This window comes from Pyrgilauda ruficollis, unplaced genomic scaffold (assembly GCF_017590135.1).
Source record: "Pyrgilauda ruficollis isolate IOZ18807 unplaced genomic scaffold, ASM1759013v1 scaffold997, whole genome shotgun sequence".
Lineage (NCBI taxonomy): Eukaryota > Metazoa > Chordata > Aves > Passeriformes > Passeridae > Pyrgilauda > Pyrgilauda ruficollis.
Window position 1 is genome coordinate 32 of NW_024532121.1, and position 10860 is coordinate 10891.

General features: G+C 40.7%; 1 protein-coding gene across 1 annotated transcript; it reads right to left on the reverse strand.

The window, feature by feature from the left end:
• Positions 1-2649: 2649 nt before the first annotated feature.
• On the reverse strand, positions 2650-6632 carry LOC121365731 (activated RNA polymerase II transcriptional coactivator p15-like). The gene is made up of 3 exons (XM_041490147.1): positions 6501-6632; positions 4519-4591; positions 2650-2817 (listed from the first exon to the last, which is right to left on the reverse strand). Exons 1-3 carry the CDS (start codon positions 6512-6514, stop codon positions 2665-2667), a joined length of 240 nt encoding a protein of 79 aa, XP_041346081.1. The 5' UTR covers positions 6515-6632; the 3' UTR covers positions 2650-2664.
• Between the last annotated feature and the right edge of the window lie 4228 nt (positions 6633-10860).

A 10860-nucleotide genomic window follows, 5' to 3' on the forward strand; every position in this document is an offset into this window, starting at 1 on the left:
ACTGCACTATCCGGACCCTGGGCAGCCAGCCGGGGATACCCCGATACCTGGCCGAGGCGAGCCCTATATACTATTGCTAAACAATGACACACAACCAATCACATTCCAGAGCATCACAAGCATATATTACCTACTTACTTATCTACTTTCAGAAGCCTATGATAGGTAAAGACATTACACCAGGAAACTGAAGAACTTATTTCTCATGAGTGAAAAAAGCAAATTTGACCCAAACTTAAATAAAGCGGGGGCGGGGAGGGGGAGGCCCATATGCAACAGGCAAACTACTTTTCAAGTAACAATTTCTGTGAAATGCCCAATCATGTTATGTGATTCCACTCTGGATAATTAATATTAATACTTTAACCCATCAGCATTAACAAACCTAATCCAAATCAGGCATAGGTAGATGACAGGATTTGTCAAACTAACCAAGGTACATGATGAACAACTCACATTGGCTTGAAGCCACAGACAGGAATCTAATGTAACATGAATAATGCTTGTCTTTAGGGCCTCTAGTAATACATCACAAATGGGAGTAAGGTAATCTTTCACAACCCAACTGTACTCAAATCCTTTAACAAATTCCAGAGTATACTAGGCTGCCTATAAAACCTAAAAAGACCATGATGTAAATAAATGAAACATATTACATACTTGGTCTCTTATACTTAATTCCCTTCTTTTTACAATTATTTTATTCTTCATAATTAGTTTCAAGAATACCATTATACCAACATTTGTTTCAAACAAAAATAATCAAGTGTAGATCTTTATGAAAATGCTCAATCTTCTAAATACAGCAGTCACAATGAGTTAAATATTAAAGGAAGCTGTATACTTTAAGAACACAGCCCAAAGGTGTAGAACAGCAAACCACTAAGTTTCATGTCAGTTGCTATCATTCCCACACACAATATGGATGTCACAGAATTTCTGACTATCATATGAATGCTTTACAGCCTCATTTCCATCAACTGAAGACACACTTGTAAGTTATACTGCAAAATCACTTGCACACAGATAATTTTTATTACCATGGGGAAGCAGAAAGGAGAGATTCTAGTATTATTAATATTCCTAGAAAAAAACAAAATACCTACAAAATTAACATGTAACTAGATCTTCTAGCATGCTCTCTTGGGTAGAAAGGAGAGAAGGGGAGCATTCTCAGACCTACAGTGCTATTTCTACACTGAAACAGGTGCATCTTGGTTAACACACATAAGCTGATGTTGCATGAAAAAAGAACGCACATAACACAACAAACAATCTAAAAAACTTTTGTTGTTGAGTAACTAAAGGCAAGCAGAAACTTAGGAACATTGATGGTTTAAGTCAGGGTGATAGTGAAATTTTTTTTCTGTATTGTAGTCAACACTGGAAGAATCCTGCTCCTAAGAGTAACATGTGTCCTCTACTGTCTGTTTTTAGTAACTTATTACCTTGGGTCAAAAAAAGGTTGAAAGAAATCAGAGCACACAAATACTTTTGCTTTTATTTGAAAGTTTTTTTGCATTAGTTGGTTTGGTTATGGTGGTTTGTTATGTTGCTTTGTTTTTTGGTTTCTTTCTCTTTTTTTTTTTTCATTGGGAGGGCATTAAAATTAACTTTTCCCCAAGGCTGCAATTTCTGAACCTATTACAAAAAAATCCCAAACATATAGGCTTTATGCCATGTTTGAGTTCTAAATGCAGTTCCCCTCATTCAATGCAGAAGATACTATCATTTTTCCTATATGGATCAAAGCATGCCCCAGCAAAACTAAAAGTATTATATTCTTTCTTCAATGGACAAGTCCAAGCAGTTATGCCCAGGGTCTTAAATTGAAGCTCTCCCTCCAACTATATATACAGAGGAAAGTGAAAATTGATATGGGCCTTCACTAGTTTCCCCCCCATATATTACTTTGCACAGGTACAGCCCAAAACAATTTATTTTACCTTATTCAGTGTTGGAACCATCTTATTAGGCACCTCTCACATAACTTTTCACAAACTTAAGAAAATGTCTAAGAATTCAAGTTCCTTTCTCATCCCCTGCCCCCCCCCTTTCAAACCAGCTACTCATACATTTAATAAGTCTTGATCCACACCCCTAAAAAAAGGAATTCTGAGCTATGCATATTCTTGTACAGCATTCAGCATACATTGCTTCTTCAGCTAACCCCGGGACATACAATACCCTGAACTCACAAATGTTTGTGGCTACTGAAAAAATGTATATTCATCCTATTTTGACAATGTCAAAAATTGCAATATTTTTGGATTTTCAGTGAGAAAAACCTGCATCATAAAGGAACAAGCAAAACTTATTCCAAGATACTGTCTTAGAAAACAGTAGCCAAATTCCCTTGACCTAGCTAAATAAGAATCAAGAGACCATATTTTGGGTTTCCAAGACAGTCCTGATCTAATATTTACAGACAAAATGACTACACAGAGAATTACCACATGCAAAAATATGAGGGTTAGAATCAATTACCACAACTCTGATTCTTTTACTCTATTGAAACCTAACAGTGCTTTTTCTCAGCATCTCATCTTGCATGCTAGCATCGTAATCCCCTTCAGCCAAGATTTCAGGAGACCAAGCACAATGCTATCTTGATATTCATGTAGCCTCATAAAATTTATACAGATTATTATGTAAATGGTTACCTTAACCAGGCTCTAAGAGAGTCATCAATTTTACCTGAAACATATTCTCATCCCTGTTACTGCTTTGCTTAGAAGAAGCTGCACCTTTTGAACTTTCACCAGTCTTTTGTTTCTTAACAGGCTTTTCTGGAGCTACTTGCTTTTTCCGCTTTGCCTTGGAGCAAGAATAAAAAAATCTCATTAATCACAACTCATTTTATAAGTTATAAAAAAAAATTATGTTAGAGGTCACAAACTATTATGCAATATGTATTAACACCTTCCTCCTGTGAAGGCAGGAATACAATACTGTACATTTAGACTGGAATAAAAAAAATCTTCAATAAGCCTATTTTTGTTCTCAGCGAAGCTTACCATAATAATTTGGCTTTAAAGAGAAACTAATTAGATCAAAATTCAAAACTCAGTCTTAAGCTGCGCCAAGGGAAATAAAGGTTGGATATTAGGAGAAAGTTTTTTACGGAAAGAGTGATAAGTACTGGAATGGTCTGCCCAGGGATGTGCTGGAGTCACCTTCCCTAGATGTGTTTAAAAAAAGACTGAATGTGGCACTCAGTGCCATGGTTTAGTTGAGGTGTTAGGGCATGGGTTGGACTTGATGATCTTGAAGGTCTCTTCCAACTTAGTGATTCTGTGAAAATACATTTCAAAAAGCCTACTTTCTTTGTGCAGTAATACTGTCAGTTTTAAATAAAATTTCAAAGTCTGATAGAAGTTTAATTTTTCAGAAAGTACAATGAAAAATGGGGAACAGCTAACAACTCTGGTAAAAAAAAAAAGTAGATAAGATAATGAAAAAAAGGATCTGAAAAATCAAATCCAAGAGAACTTTTTTAATTGAAGTCAAATCTCTGTTCATAACATGATAAATTAAACATGTTTTTAAAACATTGAGGCAATATCACCTGCAAATCAGATTACTTTGTTAGCCGATGCTAGAGCATGCTACATTCCACTAATAGTTATATAGTAATCATGCCCACTGTAAAGGAAGAATAATCACCTGACCATTTTCTCTTATATTAAGATTTCACAAAATACCTAATTTGCTATGTGCAAGTCACATTTTCACATTTGAACCAAGTCAGTAAATCAGACTGTCTCTTTGCAAACCACACTAAAAGACCCAATGTCTGCATTACCACCTAGCATTTCTAAAAAAGATAAATTGACTGTTGTATTCAATTCGTTTGCAATGACTGACACATCTATACAAATTTATAAATTAAATAATTATTAAAATAAATGAAAACATTACATTTATGCATTTAAAACAGGTAATGTAAAAATTATCAACTCAGAAACATTCTGGTTGGCTCTGCTTTTAAGTGAGAAACTAGCAGATAGTATTACAGTAAACATAAGGCACTGAAACATAAAAAAGAATGTGAGCGAGATAAGCAAGTGGCAACATGGATGACAAGGCAAGTGGAGGTTTTGGTTTTGGACTTGCAAGTAACCCAGATACCAAAATTAAGGTGGGGCGGTGTCCTCAAAATTAGTCCAAATTCTTGCCACCAGAAGCAGCTTATACAGAAGCTATCACTTGCCACAAAACAGCAAAGAACTCCAGGAAGCTAGTGGCTAGATATATCATACAGAAAAACATGAAGCAAAATGCACCTTAAGAATAAAGTGTACTGCAAAGCAAAAAGCATCCACCCAAACCATAATCTTGGGGGGTGGGTTTTATTGGGGTTTGGTTTGGAGTTGGGAGGGGGTGTTTGGGGTTTAAGTGTCAGATAAATCATATGGAATGACATGCATTTTGTGACATAACACTCAACTAATTCCTTAACCCCTGCCTGAAATATAATAATTAATACAGTAGTTATAAACTGCATATAATGTTCACCTTTTTGTCAACTTCACTATCTGAATCACTGGCAGATGAGCTTGAAGACACAAGTTCCTTTGACTTAGGCATTCTAGGAAGAGAAAGATAACATGAGAACACTATACAAGGAATACATCCCATTATGGCTAGAAAGTCATCTTCAAACCTGTTTGTAATGGCTTACCTTATTCAAAACCCTCCTGAAGACTTTCCTACCTTTTCATATAACCTTTAATACACATTGCAGATGTAATCACAAACACCCTTCCCTCTTATAGCTCTTCCCCTTTTTGCTGTGACTGCCTTATATGCAGTATTTTAGTTCTGAACTGCTTACAAAAGGACAATTTTTCACCTGTTTCATGTTCTCTCAGGTATGGTAGATACTATAATGAAAAAACAATACAAAACTGGTGTCCAGATAAATTCTCAACATAATATTCATAAACAATTAAGGCCCCAACACTACATACATTCTTACATGAGCATTTTGCCTAGTTGAAATTGGGAGTAACAGCTGCATAGTTGTCACAGATGAAGCTTAAGTTTCCATCAGTAATACAAAAGTCTGAAAATATTTCAGTTACAGAGAACTACAGTACTGCAATTAATATTTCCATTGCAACTTTACCACATCAGACACTGGAATATATTCATTTACTAGACACGTGGACACTCAACTTTCCTTGAATGCATGCTGCCAGGTGTACTTCTACATCTCTCTAGTATGCAAACATTAGATACAGCAGTTGAACATCTTGCCTGCTACTAAAAACTCTAACAAATAAATAGCGCATTTGTGACTTCAGAATAAAAAGAAGCATCACAGGGAGAAACTGTACAAAATAAACTAGCTTGGAAAGGCTAATAAAGTATTAGAGAAGCATACCTCAGGAAAGAAAAAGGAATAGCAGTGTTTTTAAACTGGCAATGAAATAAACTATGTGCAAAGGAAAAAAAACAGTCTGAATAATAATATTGGATCGAATGTGGTTCTAGAGTAAATTCTGTCAATAATTTGGAGCACAACGATAGAAGCTGTAGCACTGAAAATAGGGTATGGGAAGCACACATAAACCACATGTCCTGGTTTGGAAGGACACCACATTACAGGACGGAGGCAGGCAGAGGAAAGCTGGAACGGGGCAATGCAAAAATAAGCACAGCAATGACATGAAATAGGGAAGCCGAACAAGAAAAGTCTGATACGCGGAGGGCGGGACACCTGCAGAGGACAACTCCAGAGTCCGCATCAGGAAGGGAGAGTAACAATATGGAGGAAGATGGAGGCGGAAACGAAAGGAAAAATAAATGGGGTGGGGTGGGTGTCCCCTCTTGAGAAACTAGCAAGCAGAGCGTGAGGACACCGAAGCACCGAGGAGAGGAAGGGTGGAATGAGACGGGACAAGGGAAAGTAACGTGGCAAAGACGAGCGAGTACGAACTAAGAACACCAGATAGGCCGATGCCTGCCGCCATTTTCCTCCCCTCTTACTCTTTTCTACGGCTTGTGTTGCCCCCCAAGGGAAAGGAGCGAGGGCCCGGCAGGGGGGCGCAGGCAAGAACACCCAGGTCCTCCCAGGGCAGGGTGGCAGCAAGAAAGATGCAGGTTACCGGCGGTGAAGGAAAGAACACAACACACACACATTTAAAAAAAAAAAAAAAAAAAAGTCGGGGGTCGTCAGCGGGCAGGGCTTTATCCCGGTGCGGGGTGAACAGAGCTGGGCGGTTCGCCACCACCATTTTCTCCCTCACTCAAATCCTCTTTGCCCCCCCAACATGGCAGCTGCTACTACCGCTCCAGACCCGCTCCACAGCAGGGCATTCCTCCCACAGAGCATAGTGGGCACTCGAGGAAAAGGGAAAGCCTCACCACACGGTTACCCAGCGCACTTCCCCCACACCAGGCTAGCAGATGCCGAGCGCCCTATAGTTGGGGGTGGAGGAAAGAGAACACGGCAACAGCTCTAACTAAACACGCAAAATACCCTAAATACTCACGTCTCACTTCCCATACAGCTCCTCCACACCACGACAAAAAGAGAAGAGATTCATCGCAAAATCCCCGCCCCAGCCCTGCACCACGTGGGAAGGAGCAGGGGGAGGTGTTTAAAGGGGACGCGTACCTTTCTAACTTGTTCCTACCTCCCCCGCCCCGGCTAGGACCGCCGCCAAAAAAACCCAAAAAAACCCCAAAAAAAACCAAACCAAAACAAAACAAAAAAAAAAAACCAGAAAAACAACTGGCTTCCAAGGGGCTAGTCAGCCGCATCATTCCAATCGAGGGAGCCCTATGGGACCGACGGCAGGACCCTACCTGAAGCCCCGCCCATCGGGACTGCAGACCCGCAGAGGGAAGGCCTGCACTCCACCTGGGGTCTGTGAGAGGGGACCGAGACGAGGGCCCTTAATATCTAAAAGGAACCCTTAAAAATAAATCTGTAAATAGTTGGTTTATTTTGCACGCTGCAGCGGTTCCTCGATCTCATTTAGAACCTCCCTGCCTGCAGCCGTGCCCGAGGGAAGGAGAGGAAACGCTCTGAAATGGTGTAGCTGCGTTGACTTTGCATACTGAAACCGCAGCACGTCGAGGCGCTGTTGAGAAAAGTGCCGGTTCCCCTTTCTGTCATCGTGACTAGCATTTTTTCTTGCTGACGGGCTTTTCGTTTGAGGAACGGGTGAGCCTTATGGCTCCTAGCTTGGCAGTCACCTTGAGTCAAGTTCACATCTGAAGTGCTGGGGAAAAAATGTTAAGAAATACATGTCACCTTCTGTTCTAAACAGCTACTTTTTAAAATCCCTTCAAGCAAAAACCCTTGAAAATATAATCTGACCATCTTGTTGCCAGGAAAATCCACAAACGCCAGAGTAAAGGGAGAGAGCCTATTAGGGCACACACCCACAAAATTTTCTCTCGCAAGGTTTCAGAAGGCACAGCCTCCCTTTTATCCTAAACTCCCGACTGCATGTTACCCTCTTCCTTTCCCCATTGGTTGAGGTACTGGGAAGGTACAGCCTTCCTGAACCGCCTACCACATATTCCCCCTTGAACCTATATTTTCCCCCCAAAGTCCAGAGGTTCAGGCTTGTGCAGATCCTTCTCTATTTCAGGAGCCAAACTGTCTGGGCCCTAGTCCTGGTTTAGGGCAAATTTGGGAGAAAATCTCTGAAGGGGTTCCTCTAGAAAACAATCTGAAGAGATGACAAATTCAAAGTCCTTTTCATAGGCTCTAGTTCGGTTTGCTCAGTCTCTTATCAGTCCCTCTGGCACTGGAAATGCCGTGACCCAGGCCTGGACTGGTGGGCCACAAGTGTGAGCTGCCAGTGCTCTTCTGGGTGTTCAGTCCAGAGCAGGTTTAAACAGTTCCAAGAAAAAGGAAAAAAAACACAGTTCAGGGCACTTCTCTGCCTCAGCTAGCTAAAACTAACTAAAAGCAAAGGAGAGCTCTGTCCCGCTGTCTGTCCATCCACAGACAACACAGTCCAGGAGCAGGAATGTGGAGGAGTGAGTGCAGTTTCTGAAAACAAGCTCCACGCTTCTTCTCTTCCCTCCCTTTGCACTCAGAACCAGTCTTAAAGGTGCAAAACTTCTTTCTGGGCTAAATAGATGAATGGGGATACAAGCATCATAAGGTCACCCCAGGACAGTCCGGTTACAAACCTGCTGCCCAAAGTCAGTAGAAACATTAAGACCCATTTCAAAGACATTAACATCCATCAAATTGTTTGTAAAGGCATTAGCCCACATCTTCCCTCTCAATTCCTCCTCTTCTTATTTATCAATTTGTATTTACAAAGCCTAGTTATTATTAACTTAACCCTTTTTAACAATCTGGAACATTTTAAACAGACCTTCCCGACTTTTCTACGCCTAGTCCTTATACAAGGTGTGGCAAGTAAATACAGAGAATAAAGTAGATAATGACTGTTGTAAAAGCAGCGACCCCTCATCTGGGAAGAATGATGCATCTCCATTGATATCAGAAGGCTAATTAATTACTTTATTATACTATATTATTCTACACTATATTACACTATATTACACTACATCTAAACTGAAACTGCACAAGCACTCAACTCCACTGAATCTTGTGACTGTCTGCTGACCAACAGTCTCGACATGCGCTTGGCCCTGATAGGCCAAGTTTTGAAGTCCAGATCTCTGGGACTTTAGAGACCTTGACCCGAGTGTGATGGGTCCACCTGTGTTCAGCTGTCCTAACTGCTGTTCCTGCAATCCTGGCTGGATGTTATGAACAAGAAAGTCCAAAGGCAGCGTCTGTGCTAACTGGGCTTCCTGTCAGAGATTTCACAAGACACAGTATATTGGCCACATGCTGGTTTAAATATACATCTTCACTTCCCCACCACATTGAAAATTAACAGGGTAAGAATCCCAAACAGTTCAAAGGGGAATAATTGAATATTCCCTCGGATTTGGCTCTTATTCTTGCCAAAGCTAATGGCAAAAACCATACATGTGGCATCTTAAGTTTCCGTCACCAGCTTCAGAGGGTGTTTCTTTATTCCTCCATTCATCCTTTCTACTTGACCTGAATTCTCAGGGTGCCAGGGGGTATGGAGATCCCACTGAATTCTCAAAGCAGCCATAATGCCTTAAAGGATTTACGTAATCCCCTGTAAAATTAGTACCCCCATCCAAGTCCACTGCCTTCACAATCTCATATTCAGAAATCATTTGATAACTGATCAAATAGTTCCTGAAGCAACTAGAAACACCTCTGGCCACCCTGCCAGCTGGCACACCACTACCAGAGGATATCTATGCCCTTTTGCCCAGGGCATCTGTCTTAGGTTGGAAATGCAAGATGTGCCTGGGGGGGGTGTGTATTCTATTGCCATCTGTTAGAGGTGGGGCAGCTATCTTCAGTTATCAGGCCACCTGTTAAAGCCAGGTGGGGCAGTTTTCTTTATCTCTTCCACAACCAATCCTCCCTCTGGAAAATACTGTCTGTTAATGGGCCATTGAGTCTCACTGCATGACTGATAAAATTGTGAGATGCTCTGCCCAGGGGGAGGCATAAGAGCCTGAGACCAGAGATGGGGGACTTCAGGCGGCTCTTCAAAATGCAGTTTATTGTATCCAAGATGTTACAACAGTCCAGGATTATGGGTGACAGAACCTGTGCCTAGAACTGTCAGCTCCAGCTGTAGACAAGCCTGAAGGCCCTTTATTTTTGGTTACAATGCATTATATACTTTTCTTTGCTGAGCATCTTAATACATAAGAACCAATCTATACCTTTACTTTTACCTACAGCCTATCATAATTACTATAATTACCATATTATGGTTAATACTATCAAATCACATGAGTTAGTATGTTACAGTTTAAGCTTAAAGTTGTTTTTCAGTTTTCTTGCAGTGGAAAATTCTTAGTCCTTTTTTCCACTTGCTACATCGACACGTCTTGTTTGCCTGTGGTATCTTTTTGCTTGGTAAAAACATCTTCTCTTTGAGGTGGGTTTATCCTTTGCTCTAAGCCATAAAAAGCCCTTCTAAGTAACATACCCTTTGCCTTCTTAGCTATCCAGTAAGAATGCCTCAGCAATTTTTCTTCTATATCAAAACTTGCTTCCATCTCTATTTCGTTCTCAGATTGTACATTCAGAGAGCTTTCTGCCAAGCATACATATCTGTTAAACTTTCTTGTCAAACTTTCATCCTTCCCAACAGGGAGAAGCCAAGTATTCCTACCTGGATATAATCTGAGATTTTGGAACACCACAGACAACCTTTCCCCACTGGATTCCCAGAGGAGCAGCTGTCTTCTCCACTGGATTCCCAGAGGAAGACCAGGCCCATCTACACCACCACTGGATCTTCAAAGGAAGACCCCACCCTTCTACAGGATCACTGCTTCAACAGAACCACATCTGTCACTCCAGGAGGACTGCAGTCACCATTTAATCAGACTGCTATCAACACCCTGACCAACAGGGTGTCAGGTTGTATTCAGACTCTGTCAGGGTTGTTTTTCTTACTGTGTTTTTATTTTATTTTTATTTGTTTCCCTAATAAAGAACTGTTATTCCTACTCCCATATCTTTGCTTGAAAGCCCCTTATTTTCAAAATTATAGTAATTTGGAGGGAGGGGGTTTACATTTTCCATTTTAAGCAAAGCTCCTGCCTTCCTTACCAGACACCTGTCTTTTCAAACCAAAACAGCATCTCAGCAAAATACACCCGACATCACTGGAAAGGACATATAGCTCAAGGTAATTTCCCTGCCTTGAAATTTCTTTGGTAGTCTGGCTATTAACTTTAGCCAGGCACCCCTCAAAAACTCGTTTTGCTAAAACAGAAAGACCCGGGTGTCCTGGGTTGACTATATGATGC